This window comes from Calidris pugnax, unplaced genomic scaffold (assembly GCF_001431845.1).
Source record: "Calidris pugnax isolate Ruff unplaced genomic scaffold, ASM143184v1 scaffold24, whole genome shotgun sequence".
NCBI classification, from domain to species: domain Eukaryota; kingdom Metazoa; phylum Chordata; class Aves; order Charadriiformes; family Scolopacidae; genus Calidris; species Calidris pugnax.
In genome coordinates, this window is record NW_015090922.1 from 31,571,042 (window position 1) to 31,592,004 (window position 20,963).

The window sequence follows — 20,963 nt, forward strand, 5'->3', positions numbered from 1 at the left end:
AATTTTAAAAAGTTAACATGTTGATTTAAAGCAATTTTGAAACATAAGTTAAATTTAACTAAAAAGTGACATATGAGAAAGGTCATTGTAAGCAAATTCTAGTCTTGCTCTAGCTTAAGTATTTTCAAATAAGAGTTGATTTGCAACCATGCAACAACGTCAGGTCTGAATTATGAATCTGAGAGAAATATTACTCAACCATTCAATACAGATTATTCCTTACTCAACAGCCTTTTGTCAACACAGTTGAACTCGTAAAACCAAGCCAGAGGAATCCAAGAAATTTAGGGAAAAGAGCATTCTAACTCATTAGTCTCAACTTTTCATGGGCCACAAGAATTGTCCATCTTGTGCTGTTCAACTTAACTTTTGCTCTTGTTACTGTTCTTTCTGCTAACCCAAGCTATAGAATTATAAGTTTTTGGTGTTTTCAACACTCTGCAGAGATCGCTGAAAACAAATATCTAGAAGAAGGAGGATTTCTGTAACATTGTGCAAGGAATAAACCACTTAAAAGCCTCAGATATATAAATATCTCCACATTAGCTGATACATATTCATGAGTGCTCTAGCCCTAATGAAATAAAAATCACTTGAATCGCCTCATACTGTTGTCTTACTGTATGCTTTTGTGACCAGTCTAACAACTTTGAAAGTTCACTCCCATTACCCAGCAGTCCTTATTCCTCCACTGGGACTGGCCCCAGCACCACGCCAGCTTTTCAGAGCAAGGATAACTTGCTGATGCAGCAAAACCACACCCCCTTCGCCTCCCTGGACCTCCTCTGCTGGACCAGTGGGTTGAATAAGATCATAAGAGGCTGTTGAGTGCCAACACAAGGTCAGTGCTGTACCTGAGAAAGGGAGAACATGAGGGACCATATTTTAACACGTAACTGCCACTTAAAGACTGGCTCACCACATCTCATGAAACTATGCTAAGTGAAATCTAATTATGTGCGTGCGAGAGACAGAACAACAGTTATCTTTATGATCTGACATGAAGCTACTTGTTCATCTATGCAAGAGCTAGATATTAAATCCTAGTATGTAGTAATAATTCTAAATACAAACATGGAGTTTTCTCCTTCCATTTTTGCCAGTGAATCTAAGTCTTGACAGGACTGACCAGTGAAAAACAAACAAACCAACCAACCAACCCCTGAAAAACAGCACCCCCTGCCCAAACCTGTATTCACAAGATATACTCCTGGCACTAACATTTCAATATAAGTTGTTACTTCAGTAGCAGCCTGCAAACAAAATAAGGGCTTAGGTAAGTAGCAAAAATAGAGGTTTTTATCAGACGGAACTTCAAGCCAGCCCTGCAGAAAACCAGTTTAAAATGATGCACTAATTACAGTATCTGTTTGAACAACAGAAGTAATTTTATAACATGAAGCATCGGAACACACTGATTGTCCTAACCCCTGCTGATAAACTGCTTTAATTGTGCAGTTACAGTCAGGCAAATTAACACAGACTTTTGCTCCTACTGAGCTTCTAATGGTAGCAGTTCACAAGCAGAAAGCTGGTGAAAAAATAATGTAACAAAAGAAATGTTGAAAGGGTAGCACCTGGTCCGGGAGAACACTAGCCCATTTCACACTTAGAATTTCCAATTGACGTTTTCTTCTACAGAAGCTACAGATCAACTGCTTAAATTAACAGTCACATAGTTACTATTTCAAATGTCAGACAAGTTAGTATTATTTAGTATGCTTTAATCATCCATTATTATTGTATACTAAGCCCCCTGCAAGACACTTCTGCATTAAGAAGTGGTATCTTCCAGCGCACACTAAACTAGCCAGTAGCTGTCAAACATTGTCACAAGGCAGCACCTAAAAGATCTTTTAAGAACTATTCTGAAAAAAAATCTGACGGCATAAAACAACTTAAACGTTTAAACATGCAGAAAAGGATTCTGTTCTGTCCTGGAGTGTCAACACAGACTTCATGCTTGGGAAACTTCAAATCAAGTGCCACCCCAAGTTCAGATCTGCATTGCAGTCAAAACGGTTCCTACGTGGAGGAGACACCACACCGCATCTTTCCAAAGCTGTGGGTTCACAGCACAGCGAGCCGGCCCAGTAACCGGGGTCTGCTGGCCGAAGAGGAAGGGTCTGCCACCGCCAAGGCCAGTGCAGTCACCCCCTGCTCTGCACGGTCACAGCTGGACAGTCAACTGCTCCAGAGAGCGGAGCCACCAGAGACTCGCCACTCGAAGGGTGAGCTCCTGTCCAACAGGCAACAGCATCATATCTCTCCAGGATTTTCTCCTTGCGTATTTGTCTCAAGTTATGCCAGCGTGAAAAATAAGAGCAATGGTTTGTGGAACAAGCTGTATTGTCAAGTGCTATCAAAATTCGGGAGCCTGCTAAAACTGAATACGTCACTGTTTTGGGATGAAATAAACTAGTTCTGTATGCATTGGTATCATCAGGGAATGAATGAGAACTGAGCAACTGTTCTAACATCACTTGTGCATAAACCTATCTGCCTCCAAGTTTACGAGCATTATTATCAGTTTAAAGCTGATTCTGCTATTCACCTTGAGATGGAGAAAAACTAACAAAAGTATTATCTACCTTAGTATCAAGCAGCACCTACATACCATGCACTCTTATACATACAGATACTAAACTACTCAATTTACAGCCTTAACATACTTTAAAAGTTTTATTTTACCACCATTAACAGGATGTTAAAAACAAAAGAGAAAATACATCCACAATAGACTAGCTTTTATGAACTAGTTATTCCCCATCCATGATCTGAAAAGGTGTTTCTTAAGGTAGAATTAACATGTCAATACTGTCATATTTTACTATGCAATGCTATTTAATTTATTCTTTTAAGTACATAAAGGTTCTTCTGTATATATTAGTTTTCACTTACGCAGTATTCTAGTTGTAATGTATTTTAATTTATCATTATATTTCTACCCAGGAGGAAGACTAATACACCAAGATAATAGCCTTGCTAACACATGCCTCTGTATTCTACCCAAAAACTTACCAAGGTGTCTACAACTCAGCTAAATTATGTGCTAAAAGACAAAATAGTCTTAATTAAACTGAAAGTCTGATGCCTGATTTTCATCTGGGATTCTCAAACCAGGAGAGTTGGAAAGTGTTGACATCCAAAAGGATCTAATCTAATGTACTTTCCAAAACTAACTCAAGGCATGACAACTTCAAGAAAGTTGCTTAAGAAAGAAGTTGCAAAGTAAAGGTCCAGCAGCTGGTACAATGGTCCAGGAAAATACAATCAGGATCCTAAATGCATCAGTATCACCACACTGATGTTCCAAGGAGTGCCCTAACATCAGGCCAAAGAAAGGCAGAACAAGGCACTTTCTACTTCGCTTTTTAAGATGGCAGATCATCCTCCCAGGAAGGGAGGAGAAATAAAAAATAAAAATAACAGCATCAAGTGCTGGAGGCAGCTCTAGCCCTATGATAAAGGACCTCACAAGGAGGTGGGTTCCTGTTCTTTTACTTGGGACTGGAGGGTTTTTGCAGTTGTGGATGACTGTGAAAAACGTATAAATAGCCCTTTGAGGAGAACCTTTATTTCCAGCTTCAAGGTAAGTCCCTTAGTTTTTCCTTTTTCCATTCATAAAAAACTTTCACTTTCATCTGTGCAATGAACACAAAAGATGGAAATCATCATCGGAGCCTGTGATTTAATGATTTGGGAACTTATGAGAAATACCTACATGGTGGTTTCACATTTCTGAATACTTACTCTATTGTTTAAAATTGCTACCACTGCTCCTCAACTGTATTAAAGCAACAAAAGCGTCCATTCATTGGTTTCTCGGTCTTGTAAGTCTACACAGTATAGTAGTCTCAAATACTTCTCCAGAGATTTTTTTTTAATAGTTAAAAAAACCAAACCAAAACGAAAAACACCAACCCCCAAACACTGTTCCTGACTGCAATTTGGACTACCATTTACAGCATATTGAGTTTTGAACACTGCAATCAATGCAGTATTAGTCACCAGCACTTGTAAAAGTAAAAAACATAAATGATGTTTTTGTATTCAGTGGAGAACATGATCAGCGTTTAGGCTGGTTGTATAATTTTACACTTTTTGAAACATTTTCTTTCCTCTTTTGAAGTACTATCATGTAACTTTCATCAACTGTAACTACCCCAGATAATTGTGGCATCTGTCTTGACTGAATTTCAACTGCTTTTATTTCTCTAATCTGTGTTTTATTTCCTCTCTGCCTTGCTTAGATTTGATTGCTGCTTTGCACAGCAAATCTGGTCAATGCACGAACACTCCCCTCCTCTACCATTTGAGCTCACTGTCAAATGGATCCATTTCTCAGCTAAACTCACCCTAAAACACCTGTGCTCTGACTCCTCTATGATAGCTCCACGTACAAGTGATGTTGAACAAACCGTGACGGTCAAGAAACAAGAGAATAAAACCACACTTTTCTTCAGGTGCTATTCCTGCTTAATCTAAGCACGGATTCCAGCAGTTTTCACTCATTTACATGTAAAGTCTAAAAAACAAACAAAGCTACATTAATTCACACATAATTTGTGGTTTGTTTTGTTTTGTTTTTTTAATATAATTAGGAAGAAATGACCGTGGCTTGGGGTTTTTTGTTTGTTTGTTGCTTTTTTTAACTTCAGGCTGAATTTACAGCACTGTTAAAGAAAAGGAGGAAAAAGAAATACAAAGAGAAAAAATGTAGATGAGCTTCAGATACTTCTAAAAGTCTGCATAGAACCACCAGCTAAATTTAAGAAAATCAAAAGGAAAACTCTTCCCTATTCCTTCCCCCCAAACCAACTAAAATAAAAAAGAACAAGTTCATAGTTCTCTTCATATGCACAAAAAAAGGTGAATCATCTTTGCTTAAGAATATGAAGTTATTACTGTTTCTTTAAAATCACATGACTTGTAAACCAAAATATTTTTATAGTAATATGTTGTTAGCTTTATTTTAGGACACTGTGATCTTTAGGTTTTTACTATCTGTCAAAGCAACAAAAGTAAAAGACTTGTGACTCAAACCAAACATACCTAGGTAGCAGTTAAGCTTCAAATAACTTCCCAAGACACACAGAAACTGGTTTTTGCTCAGTGAAGTTTAAAAACTTAAGAGAGAAAACAAACATTCATCACCTCTGTTTTTTTTAGATTGGTTCAGAGGCAGGTTGGGGAGGGGAAAGGGTAGAGGAAGGCGAGTAACTTTAATACTTGACACAGTGACACTTTGCCAATAGTACTTTACTGCTGGGCTACAAGAACGCAGCAAAATGCAGGAAAGAGGCCATGCACAGAAACACGAAGCTGTTCTTGCTGCTAAGGCCAGGCTGACACAGCTGCAATACCAGAGCTTTAGCTCAAAGCCTGTATGGAAATACACTGCTTGGGAATGGCTCTTTCTGTTCTGGATAAATGTGTAAGTTAGTGATAACTGTGAGTTTTGACAAGACCATGCACAGTCCGACTGCAAAAAACAGAGGTGGGAGGAATAATCAATGTTATAACAGATCTCATGCATAGGCTTTGTGGAGTCCTGACCCTAATGAAAAACAGGGCATCAGCATTTATATGATTATACCTAATTTTTTTATTTCCCCTTTCTTATTTCAGTCCTTGGGATGAATCTGCCTTGAAGATTTCCTCAAAGATGCATAATGAAGGGAAGGTGTGTGAGTCACTCCTGCTTCCCGTAGGACTGCAGAGACTGCAAGAAGATTCAAGTGCCTAGGCAGCTAAATGCTATCCTGAATAACTAGATTCAAATCACCTCTTATGACAACAGGAAAACATAGCACTAAACATAAAGCAAACTTTTTCATAAGTGGTTGCTTAAATGAATGTTGCCAGCTTTAGACACAATGTCTGTGCTTATAATTAGAAAACTGATGTTCAGTGTCACCTCAGAGAAAGAAACTCTCCCAAATCAAAAGTCAGAACTATCTGGAGTTTTCTTGTATAGAAGCTTTTCTTCTGTAGACTTCAGTTCAATCTCAGAGCTGAAATGGTGACTGCTCACTCCCACCAAAACAAGTGGCTCCATTCCCTTCTGCTTCTCTCTTCTTTGCACCAGCAACAGCTCTCACTTAAACTGGCTCTAGAAGGGCCAGTTTAAGACAGCAGCAAAGCACTGCTGTCAGATTAGGTTTTGCCTGTTTAGCAAGCTGAACTGGCTGGGTGACACATCCCACAAGCAGCAGACGGAGCACAAGGGAGGGCAGAGGCACATCCCTTTGTGGGAAGCTGCCGGCTGTCAGTCACCCCTCCAGCGGGCTGCACAGCCAGCCCCGACACCCCCAGACACTCCGAGGGGCTGAGAGCGCCGCAGCCCCACGCTCCCACTGCAGGACTTGCCACTCTGCAGGCATGCTGGGCACCTAGCAGTGCCACTCATGTCAAATGTAGTTTTACACATAGAATGGTTAGAGTTGGAAGGGACCTTGAAGATCATCAAGTTTCAACCTCCCTGCCATGGGCAGGGACACCTCCCACTTGACCAGGATGCTCAAAGCCCTATCCGGCACATTTCCAGGGATGGGGCACTGATTCCTAGGATACATAAATTGCTATTTGAAAGTTAAGTATTCTGAAAGCTCAGCTTCCACTCTCCCCAAGTTAGGCGTGCAAAGCAATCAACACTTTCCACTTCAGATGTTATATCTCAGTTGCTTACCTGAGAAATGAACCCATTTATTAAATAAGAGCGTGGTAAAGAAAAAACACCTAGTCTGTAACAGCACAGTGATTAACTCCAAGGAAAGTTCATTTATACAAAAGAGTTGTAATCAGCAACCTTACTTCTAGCATCTTTTAATTTGAATTTGTAATCTCAACACTCTTAAAAATATGTAATTTCCCAGAAAACCAGCTAGGTTTCAGTGGCCCTGTTTCCCTGCTCATCATACAGCAGCACTAATACTGCTCTATTACATAAGGCTTTTTTCTTTTCTTTTCTTTTTTTTTAAAAAAAAAAAGCTTTTGTAATAGCTTAGGAGTGCTTTCCACTAACGAATTATATAATTAATATGTCACTCAGTTATTCGCTCTCTCATTTCTTTACACAGTGATTTCTCCCACAGTTCTAACTTCTGGAATTTTCAGATTTACAGAAGCATCAGAAGGATGCCTTGCATTTTGGATTAGAGAGTAATGAGACCAGAAATGATGCTCAAAGTTAATTCTGCAGTCAGCAGGCCTCGTGAAACTCTATTACGGAAGGGCTTTATCTTAGTGAGCTGATACTGTTAAGCCGATGAGTGTCCGTGGTTCTTATCCCACTGCTTAGATGGTGGCTTGCTCTGCTCTAAATAGTGGCCACCTCTACAATCCATGAGTCTTTTGGAGAAGATAAACAGCCAAATTCATTGACTAATGTAACAAACTCATTTTCCACAGAATATTGTCATTAAACAGACACTAAGTTACAAGTGGCATAAGTTCACAGCATGTCACTAAATATACTGTGCTGTCCAGACGGGGTAAGAGGTTCTTCACCAGGTGGAAACAACTGACGAGGTAAATTTCAGGGCCACTCTAATCCATATACTAACTGATTTACTCCATAGCTAGAAAGCTCACCAGTTAACTGCAATGTTTTTATGCAGGCCGAGTCTCCACTCATACAGGTTTGCTGAGGGCATTTTTTGTTTGGTTTTCCCATCTTTTTTTTTTTTTTTTAATTTATTTTATTGTTGTTTTGAGGAATAGGCTATGAGAATTTAGTGTTGTCTGCTTTGGATTCATGCTATAGTAATACTCCTAAGCAGTGCGTAAATAATAGTGTAGTATGTTGTTGTCCATGATTAAATCGACTTTTTCTTCAATGGTGACCCACAACCAGTAGGACAGTACTGAGTGGAATAAACAATATAGCTTTTCTACAGCATTTTATATAGCACTACTTTAAAGACTGTCAGATTTTAAGACATTTAATAATAACAGTCTAGCCTTATGTTTTATCTCCATTCTCTTATTTTTTTGCTCATCTATTAAAACAACACTAGTTTACTCCAAAACCACAATAATTTAATCTTACGGTGATTACACAAGGATATATTTTTTTTATTTTGGGGTTTTCATAATTTTGCTCCCTCCTGAAATAGTTCCGTTCTTTCCATATTTATTAAGTTGCAAGAATTACAAAACAATTTTATTTCTAAAGAAATAACCCAGACAACAGTTCAAGACAAACAGAAAGTAACAGGCAAGATACTAGTGCAAATTAAATAAAACTAACTTCTACTTTAAAAATAAAACAAAATTTTGTCATAAAGAATACAGAAAACTCCCCCAAATTTGTCACTGAGTACAGAACTGACAATAAATACTAGCTAATGAACTGAAGTTGAATTCTTGAAAGAATTCAAAACTACTGCCTCAAATTATCTCAGCACACAAACTTTCCATGTATTTATGACTGGAACGTTGCCCACAATCTGCAATTACATTGTTTTATTGCAGCAGTTGCCTCAAATCTTTGCTACAATTATATGGGATTTGACGCACCCAAGCCACCACCTAGATAACCCAAAGTGCAACCGCTGTTCCAAACCTTCCTTATGACCGATTTCATGCAACAACTCTATTGACTATAATGACTGCAGAATGAGGGGTATCCAGCATGTGGCACGTGTTTTCAAGGCTAGATTAAAATGTCATGCCAGCTAAAGACTGCATAGCTGAGCATCAGCTCTGCAATGATATTAAATGGCTCTTGAGAATATCACTGATAACATATTAGGGAAGCCTTTCCCGCAGTACAGAGATGATGGATCTTCAGGATCAGCATCCCTCCCCCTTACCTCTAAGATGACATCAATCCAGTGATTAAAAAAACTCCAAAACATCAGTAAGCCAGTGGGTAGCTCCCTTCAGCAGTATGATGATATAATGATTCACAGGAATTAGGACATTGCAAGCCATCAGTACTCTCTGGTGGCTTTTACAGAGAGCTCTCTGGCCCTTCACTGAATGTGTCCTTAAGGTCAGGGTCTGGAATTCTTTATTCTAGACTTAATGAGCTGAAAACTATGAATTTTTCAGTTCATTTAAAATACTATACACTACCGTCAGTTCCTTATACAGTATGCATGCAACATATTTAAAATAAAAACCTTATGAAAACATTTAATAGAAAAAAGTAATTTTAAGTGAAATTGTTGAAATAACATTTCTTTAAAGGAGTAATTATGAAAAACTATTTCGAACTGCTTTTTAAACTTGAAAATAAAGTGTAATAAACCCCTTGACGATTACATAAACACAAAAGAAACTGAAAGCTATTCATAATTTTAATTCAAAGCCAAATATCACAATACTTACATTGCATACATGTATACTGGTCTTAGCAAAGAATGTCTAAATCTGCAACCAGTCAACTAGCAGTTCTACAACTGCTGTTTAGGGGACATCATCATCCTTGCAAAAAGACATCCAGTTTCACATCAACTTTTTGAATCCCACAAATTTTGGTAAAATGTACAAAAACATTCACTAAAGGAAATTAATTTTTTAAAAAAACTTCAACTCATCAAATAGTGAATCTGATGACATTTTCATTTGCAAGATTTTGAGTAAAACTCAGTGCACAAACTAAAAAAACCCTACAATTAACCCAATTATCACAGCTCGATTGCAAGTCACTGCAATGTGAAAAATTAAGATTTATTTAATTATGCAAAATTGCAAGTTCTGCTTTTTCAACAGTGTCCCTTCTCATACTGGCACAGGTATTAATTTGGGTCAGTACGTCTTATTAACTAGCACAATTTTTTAGCCCACTGAACTATTGTCACACTAGTTGACCAAAATCTGGCTTCTTTCCTGTCCCCACTGTAACCCTCTAACATGGAATGGCACATTTCTCCTCACCTGCCTAAAGAAAAGTTGAGCAAAACTGTCTCAAATACATGTCTTCCTACATTGTTATGAAGCAATGCAAATTGTCTCTTTTTATTGACGATAAGGAAAAGGAAGGTCAAAAAAACCCTCAAAAACTCGTTTCCTAACCGAAGAGGTTTGAACAATGTTCCTTACAAAGCATTCAAAGAAATGTGGTACGAATTAAGTGTCAGCACGCTACTTGTCATGAATATTCTCCAAGTTACAATTGTAGTATTTGCTATTACATTTTAATCTTTGCACTGTATTACAACTTAGGAATTCATCCAGATGTGTCACAAATAAACCTTACTACTTTCAAACAGCAGAAGGACGCCAAAAACAATGAACAATTCAGCCCTTCTCAGGAAACAGCTCTAGCATTTCAAAGAATTAAAACCCAAGTGTACTGTTCCTAGTTCTCAGTTAGCACCCATCTAGCATCAATCACAGTCAAAATAATCTGGTCTGTTTCAAATGTCTGCATCCTTAAGGAAGAAGATTAAACACAGCAAAAAGTTCATTAGTGCTAGAGAGAACAGCTATTTCAAGCCTGCATACTCCATATTTTGTGTCTAAAAAACATGTTGGGGACCTTGCATTTATCATCTGAAGATGTAAAAAGAATAATCTCCACAGCATATCAGGAAGACATGGTCATCCATTTCAGCTAATTCCAGAACGATCACTTTGCTTAAAACCCATAGCCTCACAACAGTTTAAACTAGTCTAAATTGGTGCTGCCAGTCCCACCTTGACATACTGAAGTGCCTGTGATCCAGTTAATGGTTCTCAAAAGCAACAGGAGATTTCCAGCTTAAGTTTCCTGCTGGCTTAGCACTGAAGCAGGTCGTCATAGTAATTTATATCACCAGTAACTGTCACAAGGAAGGAAGAAAGCCTACCTAGCCATGGCTGAGCAAGAGGTACCTGAACAGCAAGTGTTGACTTAAATTGTTTTAAGAGCAGCCCTGGAACTGCAACACGAGATACCTGAAGGAGTCAAATTTCCTAATGAGTAGCAGCACTCAGAGGCTGATGATTTTTAAACCTTCAGCAATACAGATGGATAGTTCCTTCCTGTACCTACAATATAGTCTTCAGAAAAGAGTAAAAATACTTATTTAAGAACACAGTGATACCTTCAGGAGAAACTCAACATGAGCGCTCAGAAATGTCCCCAGCATAGAAATAATTACAGGTTTAGACCTAGTACATATTGTTGAATTTTCCTTACTGAGAATGACAAAGAGCTGATTTGAACACCAGCAGTTGGAGGTAGCAAATATTAGCTACTTCTTTTTTTTCTTTTAAGAAGAAAATCACTATGATGAACCACTCAACACTATTTACATTTTGAAGATAGGTTCAAAAGAAAAAACTTCAACAACTATTATCACAAAAACCTTACTAATGTTAAACTTGTATATTTTGCACCAATTAGGTATTGAAACAGGGTGTAACTGATGTGAAGCCTGTCAATAAGCAATAAAAGCTTAACTGTATTTTGCAAATATGTGATTTGCAAAAAATTATTGGAATGTTTACAAGTAGTAAAACATTTACTTGCCTCTACCTCCAAAACTGCTGGATCATGGTTGTCTCTGCTCTTAAAGGAGACCTGAAAAGCAAAAAAAAATTGGGCTTGTGCCCTATTTTGCTTCTTTAAGATGTTTAAGAGAGGCATGAAGAGTTGGAATAGGGTTTTTCTTTTATCCTGCGATGGACACAATTTATTCCTTCTTGTTTACACTTGGAATTGATATCCCAAGGAACTATAAGACAACATAGTTAAGGGAAAACAATGCAAGAATCAACAGAAGCTAAGTCACAGAAAAAAGAAAAAAAAAAAAGTCAATTTTCTTCTCCTTATCCCCACCTCCTTCAAGTTCTCGTTCATTTGAATAATGAACAACACAAAATCACTTTCTAGAGTTAAGTATTCCTGCACTATCACTACTGGTGATTTGCACACAGTTTCGAAAATTAACATTACACATCATAAAAAAAAAAAAAAGAGAGATAAAATATCAGTTAGAAATTTGATTGAGGTTGTATTTTAAAATTTTAAGATAAAAAGCTACTGGAAAAAACCTCAAGTCCTTTTCAGGGACTCTTTAGGTTTCAAAACAGCAAGGAAGTAGACAAACAATTTTTAGAAGTTCTATTGCAAATGAGAAAGGAGTGAAAAACCCATGAGCTGGCTAGCTGTAAAAGGGAGACAAACATGACTTTCTCTTCCATTACTAACATGCCTCTACTATGGTTTGAATGTACACTATAGTGATGCAGTTATCAGAATGTAAAAGCTGCTGCAATGATTTTCCTAAAACATCTCATCTAATAGCATGACGCCAATTAAAAAAAATAATTAAAAGCCAAATTCATACCAGATGAGCAAAGAGGACAGCTTATGAACAGAGAGGAATAGCTTATTTTAAATAATGTGTTATTGTTGGGGGAACTGTAATAGCTCACACAACCCATTCAAAAAATGGTTTAAAGCCCCTTCCCTATTCCTTCCGCTCACACTTCAACTACCTAATTACAATATATGAAAGACTAAAGTTCAAATTTTTTGGTAAATACAGAAGTTAAAAATGCTGCTTATGAAAAACATGCAATTATCAAAAAAAAAAAAAGCAAGATGCCTAAAAATAAGAAAAACATATCCAAAGTACATTAAAGTACACATTTAAAACACTACTATGATAAGTTATCTTAAATTTTTTTATTACAAACTGCTCAACCAGTACAGGGTTGTAGTCAATGTTTTAAGTTAAGTCAATAAGTGAACAGGCTAAAGTTCTTCATGGATCACATTACATACATAGAATGTGATCTCGCTGAAATGCTAAACGAGCATTAGACAGCCTCAACACACTCCTCTGACAAAAAAAAAGTATTTTATCTTGTTATACTCAGATAGCAACACCTGGTGACACAAGGCACAGTTAGTAAGTACTTCTTTCAGGGACAGCACTGGCTTAAGCAACTTACTCAGATAATGTGAATTCTGCATAAGAGTAGGCCAAAGACCTGAGCATCTTTACCCTATATCTATTCCCCAACTTAGCACTCTCTGTATTACCAACAAGTATATTATTACTTCTCCAGTAGCAACAAGCAGCACGCACCAACAGTGCTAGCATTGAGTTAAATGCTCCAGTGCTGGAATTCAAAGGTGGGTTGTTTTGATTTGGGTTTTTCTTGTTTTGGGGTTTTTTTGGGTCGAGGTTTGTTAGTTTGGGCAGTGGGGTGTTTGGTGGTAGGTTGTTTTTTTCCTTCTACAGATGAACGATAAGCAGATATTGGAATAAAAAAAAAACAACACCCAAGAAGTTTCATCTTTCTTTAAAATATTTTCTAATACTTGATTTTCAATAAGTCAAAATTAAGAAAATCGAGATTCTGGGATCATACACAAGATTGTTTCAAAGCTGTAAAGAAAAAATCCACAAAGTTGCACTGTTTTCTCCTTTCTGTTGAAGAAGAATCCTTTCCATCAAAATTTCTTACTTTACTGGAGGAAATAAATAGAAAAAGCAAACTAGGAGTTAAAACCATTTTAATGCAGACACTCATATCTCATATCGTGGAACATGAAGGTGAAGTTTAACTCTGCAACTTAAGTTTATTTAACAACCAGCTATCATGGAAAATAGTGGTTCAAACTGCTACCTCCCCTGAGCTGCCCCTGCTGCTTAGACAATTGTACAGAGGGCAACTGAAGAAAGTCACAAGCCCAATTGACTCCTGAGGATACAGATGAAACAGTAGATACAGATGTCCTAAGGCTTTTAAGGGGAAGTGACTGTTAGATCAATCCAAACATAGCACCATACCACTCACAGAAAACCTTCAATAATTTGTGATAGCAAGAAGATTTTGTCCTTTGAGGACTACTAATATGATTAACTACAGAGCTCAGGCATTACTCTGCTTAAGAGTGTGCGAGCCTCTTCAATCCTGCATAATTTGACAAAAATGTAAGTAAAGACCCTTTGAATTAAAGTCTGTTTTAAGGACATCCGTGGTTATTTCAATACCCATTATACCACCCTCTTCAACAAAAGTGTATATATTGTGTCAAATTAAGACTACCAAACATACCAATGACACAAACATGTCTTACCTTTTTTTAAATCAATGTTTTTAATACCCTTTTTACTATGGAACACATCCTACCCATGCCACTCTTACCTCCTACCTATGTAGGTATTTCATACAAAGCATTACATCGCATTTAAATGTTACAGTAAAGAAGAAGCGACTAGAAGACTATTGAAAAGAACAGAGAATTAAATCAAAATATCCCAACTACCAGTTTCAATGCCATTCTCCACAATATTTTCCACAGTAACATACAGTAATCTGAAAGAAATTATCCCTAGAAACAATGCCTAGACCATATATTCAATGTTCTTGCTGAAAAACCAACAGTTTCACAGCAAAAGGCACCTTCAATAAAAAGTGCTCAGAAAAGTCAGAAAAAACTACCAGAAAAAATTGCTGATAGGGTTTTTTTCCTCTGTTAGTAAAGCATAATTTAACTAGTTAACAAACTACAATAATACTCAACAAGAGTGGAAAAAAAGAGTAGAAAACAAATTTTCAGTGCAGTTGTTCAGTTCAAGCCAAGCATAATCAGTATAGCCTCCATAACTTCCCTGTTTCACCCATAATGATTAGGTAGGGTTAGTAGGTAGGTTTAGTAAGATTAAGGTAGGTTAAGTAAGTAGGGTTAGTAAGATGTACCCCACTAAGGCACTAAGAAAATAAAGAATTAAACTCAGAAATAAAGTTTGCATTGTATATAATCACTGAGAGTCCAAAGAGCAGCTGAAGTAACTCTGAATAAGCATGTAACATCTGAAACTCCAGGCACAGAAATAACTAGTACACAGCTCCATACTGAGCTTTTCATTTTTGATTTCAAATGTTTCCCTTCTGTATGGGAATCAGCATTTTTTTTGGTGGTCTGGAGACAACCATGTTAGCTAAGAAATGGTAGATATGAAAGTTACTCTTCTCAGGTGCAGAAATCAAGAAGCTGTTTATCATCATAGAAAATGTATTTGTAAAAATCACAGATAAATCAGTGTTTATGAGTAAATTTAGGGAAAAAAAAAACCCTTCTCCTACTGTTGTCCCTATTTTGTGGAGACTTAACAACTTGTTCTCAGTTTCCTCCTGATCTCTCAGGCCTGATCTTGTTCATCTCATCACACTTGCTGCAGAATTTCATGTCCTGTTGCCTATTAGTGAGATCATGCCTCGCTTCCTTTTTTCTCTTTAAAAATCCTTGAGGACAGTCTCAAATTTGTCACACAAGTGAACAGACTTTACTACTTTTCTTAAGACAAACAAATCTCAAAAAAATCTGCTAAGCCTTTTTAAACTAACAAGATTTTCTAAGTTAAATTAAGGCCAGTAACAAGACACACAGCAAATGCTGAGTACTCTAATCATTAAAACTTGGTTCCCAAATACTCTTCTTGAATTCAGGATGAGGCACTGGCTACTATAGTGCTCTATTCACAGTCTGACCAAAGTAGTAGTTCTTTATATACAAAAAAACCAAACCCTACAGAATTAAAATCTGAGGTCCCTGAGATTACATGTAGCGAAACAATACCAGAGCCTGAAAATTTTAGCTTGATCCTCACCAATAAACTATTTTCATTTTAGCATATAGGAATATATGTATGAAGTCCATGATGCACAAAACCAGATATGAGGAAAAAAACCCAACCTTAAATTCAACCAGATTGTAGAATTGTTACATAATTCAGTAGCATACACACACTATATATATATATAAATATATATATAGGGATAATGAAAGTTTTTGTGATTTCTAGAAAACTTACAAAATTTATAAAATTAAATGTTCCAGTATACTATAGTGAAATTTTATTCACTACATCTTACCATTATCTCTCTTTTTATACACAGTTTAACTCCAAGTCATTTTTTTCCAATTTCAGAGACTTTGACCAGAAGGAATAGTCAGGATGATTTAATCTGGCCTCCAATATATCATAGGCCATTACTTTTAAACAGAAAAAGAATTGCTCTGACAGTAATCATTACAGATTAGTTTAGAGTGTACCCAAGGTCATTGTAACTTGACTCTGCTAATACACGGAATTATAAGTTTGTTTTTAGATGTATTCTTCACATTTTCTTGAAGAGAATTCTGAATCACTCAAAATCTGATTAAAAAAAATAATTCTTAGCTTTGAGGCACGGACACTCCAAGGGCTACATGGTAAATTCTCCTTACTTTCATTCACTGTAGATTTTGAATTTTTACCCCTTAGAGAACCCTATTCTCCTTTCAACTGTCCAAACAGCTATGAAAAGGGAGAGAGGGGATAAATAACATCAATATCACTACTAGCTACTTCAAAATCTAGTGTAGCTGTGCTCAGAACAACCTCAGTAGAGAGAATACTTCAAATACCAGATGCATGGAAGTACACTGTTATGCAGCTAAAAGGTAGAAGTACAAATGTGAGACATGCTCTATAGGTCCCAACCACAAATAAATCATTGTTTACATTTTCAGTGTTTTAGTTGCTGATCCTACATTGGCAGGATCTGAGCCTGCTGGAAATTATGATTCATTGTCTACCTCTGCAATAAAAACAAGTTTTATGACGTGCTTTCAGCAGTACTGCTTTCATCAGAGAGACAAAAGCATGTTTAGCACGTGTAAATATATTTCAAATGACAACTACCATCAACTCAGATTATGGGAGGAGACAAGGGGTCTGAATTTTCCTCAGGTGTTATATAAACCTTGTAACCAGAATGCTTAACAAACAGAGTCTTCTGGAGGACTGTTTGGAGACCTGAAAGCCAACTCTCAGCTTCTAGATTTTTCATGTCCTATGGCTTCTTCAGTAGAAGAAATTTGAGGGCTTTTTCTAAAGGTTATCAAGATATCAAGCTTTTGGTATTTAAACAAGCGTATGACTTAACACAACACTTTTGTCCAACTTAAAAATGAAATTCAAGAAAAACTGTCGATGGGGTGAGTGCAGAAAATTACCTGATTTGTTCATTCCAGCTGGCATTTTTCAAATGAGAAAAAAAAAAAAGAAAGTTAGACCAGAAAAAAAAATATTTTCATTCAGTCTTAGACTTAAGAACCTCACTCTAGGGCACAATCAGATATACTGAAATTCCCCCCAAAAGTGACTGCGAGTCCTAGACGAATAGTAAAGAACATAAGGGAAAGCCTGTTCATGCAAAAAGGGTCTAGGAAAGGCAATTGCTGAAGGAGAAAAAATTCCTTTCCTTTTCCACATTTTAACACTACAAATAATTTCAACACAGAAATTTTCCACTCTGCAAGATCTGCATGTAGAGCTTATGTGACAATAAGAGTAATATCGATTCAAACCTGAGTATCACAAAACTTTTAAATTTTGTATATGGAAATAGGAAATTTCTCTAAAAGAAAACACATTAAATAGTTTCTCAAAAATCTAAATGAAATGCATAATAAAGAAAATGCTCATAAAATGTTAGTAAATTATTTTCAAGTGACCGAAGTCAAGTCTAATCAGAACAATTTAAACTGAAAAATCTGATAGGCTCATTATCTTTGCTTTACAGAGAATAAAACATACACTATATCCATTTAAGACTTTGTTCCAGAAGAACATAGTCCTCAACTTCAGATGAAGTTGGGATTTTATACTAAATACACGATAGTTTAGGGAAGTCTCAACAAACTAGCTCTGATACTAGACAAACTCTGTGGTTGGACAGTGTGAGTTGGAACACTCACCTATAAAGTGAAATGACTATTCAATGGGCATGTCTGACCATAGGAAGCTATCTAATCACTGCAGAACCTAATCCTACATGGATGACCTAACAGAGTTATACTAATTCTGTATTGCAGTACTGCTATGCCATGAAATAATTCCACTAATCTAAATGCATCACAAATTCACAATCCACTTTTTTTCTTAAAGTGCAGAAAAAGAAAACTAGAAAACACTTATAGAAGCAGAGATCATTCCACTTCAAAATGCCAGATCATAAAACACCTTATCAAATTTTTATTTAATGCTTATCACTGTTTACTTTGCATGAAAGGGAAATAGTGTGGTGAGTAGGAACAAGTTTACATTTATTGACTTTATGAATTATCTAAAGAAAATGTAATCAATACTTACGTGAAAATGTACCAATAATTATATGCAATTAAATAATCTCATTAAATAGGTCACTTAATATGCCCAGAAAAGCATTTACTTCAACAGCATTCTGCTTCAAAAACATCACATTTATGAGATCTCATCTAACAGTTTTCTTTCTACATTTTTCTTTCCGTAAACCATGATAGATTCACACAATTAAAACTTTTTTTAAACTGACTTTTCACTGCAGTTTGGTGATGTTCTGTGAGATTACAAAGTCCCACATAAAAGCTAGCTTTCTGCTCTTTAACAATGACAATGTTTAGGTTTTCAAAAAAAAAAAAAAAAAAGAGTATCTTTCAAGTTTTCCACACCTTACAAAGCCTTTTAAGGTATTGTTTCATCTGCTATGTTTTGGGTTTGGGTTTTTTTGTATGTGTGCATATAATTCTAAGATTGTATCTAAGACTAGTCAGTACTGCTAACCATTCAGTATGTGCAATATGCCTTCTAAACAAACTTATTAATTGTGCCTAATTAATGAAGGCAACCAACCTTACTTTCTGCATGTGACCTCTATTCACCTAAGAGCTGAAGCTCTGAAGTTCTAGCTGAATTACCATGCATTGCCATATTCACTGAGATCTTCAAAAGAATTTCACGTACATGTTTTAAAGTTGTTACAGTAATTACTCCTTTTCACTTACTGGTTCACATTTTTGGCCAAATTACTCTAGCATCAAACATGCAGCTTTCACTCCAGAATAAAGCTGTTCAAGCTTGTTGAACACAGACCTTCCAAACTTTGTTAAGTAAAGCAACTAAACCTTAATTTCTTTGGATGAACAAAATAAAAAGCATTTAACTGCCACAGTGGCAATTCTATACACTTTCATATTGTCTACTGATGTATTTTGTACATTTTCAATTTTAGAGTATTCTTCAGCATTGCTACCTGAAGGAGACAAAGATTCACACCGATTATCAAGACTTTCTTCTACTTTAACCTCCTTGCCTTACTCCCCTTCTTGTTATTTCTGTTTAGATATGCAAAAGAGAGCTGCTAGTTAGAGAATCCAATCTCAGACTGAGGGGCTCCCATGAAAAACACTGCATTCAGTTTTGTCACATACTTAAGAAATCTAAGCGGAAAATACTAAGCTGGTAACAGAATTTTGCAAAATCAGATCCGAGGACATTTCTTTATAAAGTAACAAGTATTAACAGAATCTTAGAAAAACAATTACAACAGAAAATATGCTTCAAATACTCGGAATAGAAAAGCTCAGGCAATAAATTTAATTTTTAAAACACCTCCTTTTCTAACATGCAAGCAACGCAATAAAATTTCATAAAACAGTGAAATAGTGACCCTTGCAACAGACTCTTCACAGAGAGGAATGACATGGAACAGGATAGGGCAAGGGTCTTCCAAATTTATAACCTCCACATTACAGTCAAGGATTTTTTTAACTTCTACTGTAGCCAGTATTAGCAAAGAGCAAGATTTAATAGTCATAAAGAATAAAAAAAACCTAAACCAAAACAACAACAACAAAAAAAACCACACAAAAGCCCACCACACACCAAAAAGACAAAACTCAGATTTTTTTTACTGTCACTAGGTTCATGGAATAAAACAAAGCGGCCTCCAAACAGCTGAAAAAATCTTGTTAATTTTCTTCACCTCACGTCTTCTTCACCAGATAAACGAGGGCATTATCACTGTTTAATACAAGTTTTAATTGAGTACTGTCACTGGTGGGAAGAAAAGTGCGGAACCACTACTTTCCATATCAAACAAAGCAGGTAATTAACAGCTATTCTGGCACAATCCCTTATCACCAAAATACACAACACTGTTAAGTTCTCTCAATGCCAATGCTTTGCTTCAACAAAGGAAAGCTGATGTTTCAGGGTCACATTCACTCCTTTAATACACAGGCATAAATTTACTGCTCAGTCAGACACCTATAATTAAACACAAGAAGAATATAATTCTAATATTCAGACAGGCTTGCATATGAGTGGGATATTTCCCCCTGTAAAGATGATTGCCTTTCATTTTTTGGTTTCAAGTAGCTACAGTTCACTTAGTTTTGATTACATAGCAATTATATATGCAAATACAAGAGATCTAAAAAAATGCTTTTCCAAATGTCAGATTGTAAGCAATCAAGCTTATTCTTTTCTCCTGTACACACAAGCTATTCATTAAATAGCTATTGTCTTAAAAACATTCCAACAGATTGCATTTATCAGGGTTTTAGAAGCAAATATAGGAGTGCACATTACCCAGAACACAGCTCATCAGGGAATGAAAATGATCTTACAATTAATTTAATATATACATGATAGTGGTTAACTAAGTTGGAAATAAGTACCATATTCTTTGGGCACTCTTCCCACTGCTGTTATTATCAATACCTATGTTCACTGCATCTTCAAACTACCAAAAACTCATTAGTTTCTATATTTAATGATACTATGTTGGTAATACATTTCACAGCTAAAAATGTAGAATTATTGAGTATCAATAATTTTTTTGTTGTATATTGAAAATATGCTCATGTAAAGAAAGTCACTATGAAACCATGTGGCTAGAATAATTTCGGCAAGAATAGCCTCCCCCCCGCCCACCTTTTTTGAGGGCCCACCACCACATTCTATTAGAAGTGCAGACTTACAATTTCATGCATCTAGATCATATATATGAGCTTAGTTCTTTGTGACACATTTCAAGAGGCCTCTATAAGCAGCCCACTGTTTCAGAGATCCACTGATCACAGGTTAAAATGGTGGGAAAGGATGTTTGGCAGCAGCTCTGAAGACCCAAGAAAAGCAGAACTACTGCAATATTAGATGGACTAGTCGATAAAATACTACTACCCACAACTACGGTAA

At 36.3% G+C, this 20,963-nt stretch overlaps 1 protein-coding gene across 2 annotated transcripts in view; it reads right to left on the minus strand.

Annotated features, from left to right (window-relative positions):
- The window catches only part of QKI (QKI, KH domain containing, RNA binding), a 144,887-nt gene that overhangs the window by 59,364 nt on the left and 64,560 nt on the right, over positions 1-20,963 (minus strand). For both annotated transcript variants that reach the window (XM_014950607.1, XM_014950608.1), the window contains exon 4: positions 11,468-11,518. In XM_014950607.1, coding sequence (XP_014806093.1) covers positions 11,468-11,518 — 51 coding nt within the window. The remainder of the gene's footprint in view (positions 1-11,467; positions 11,519-20,963) is intronic.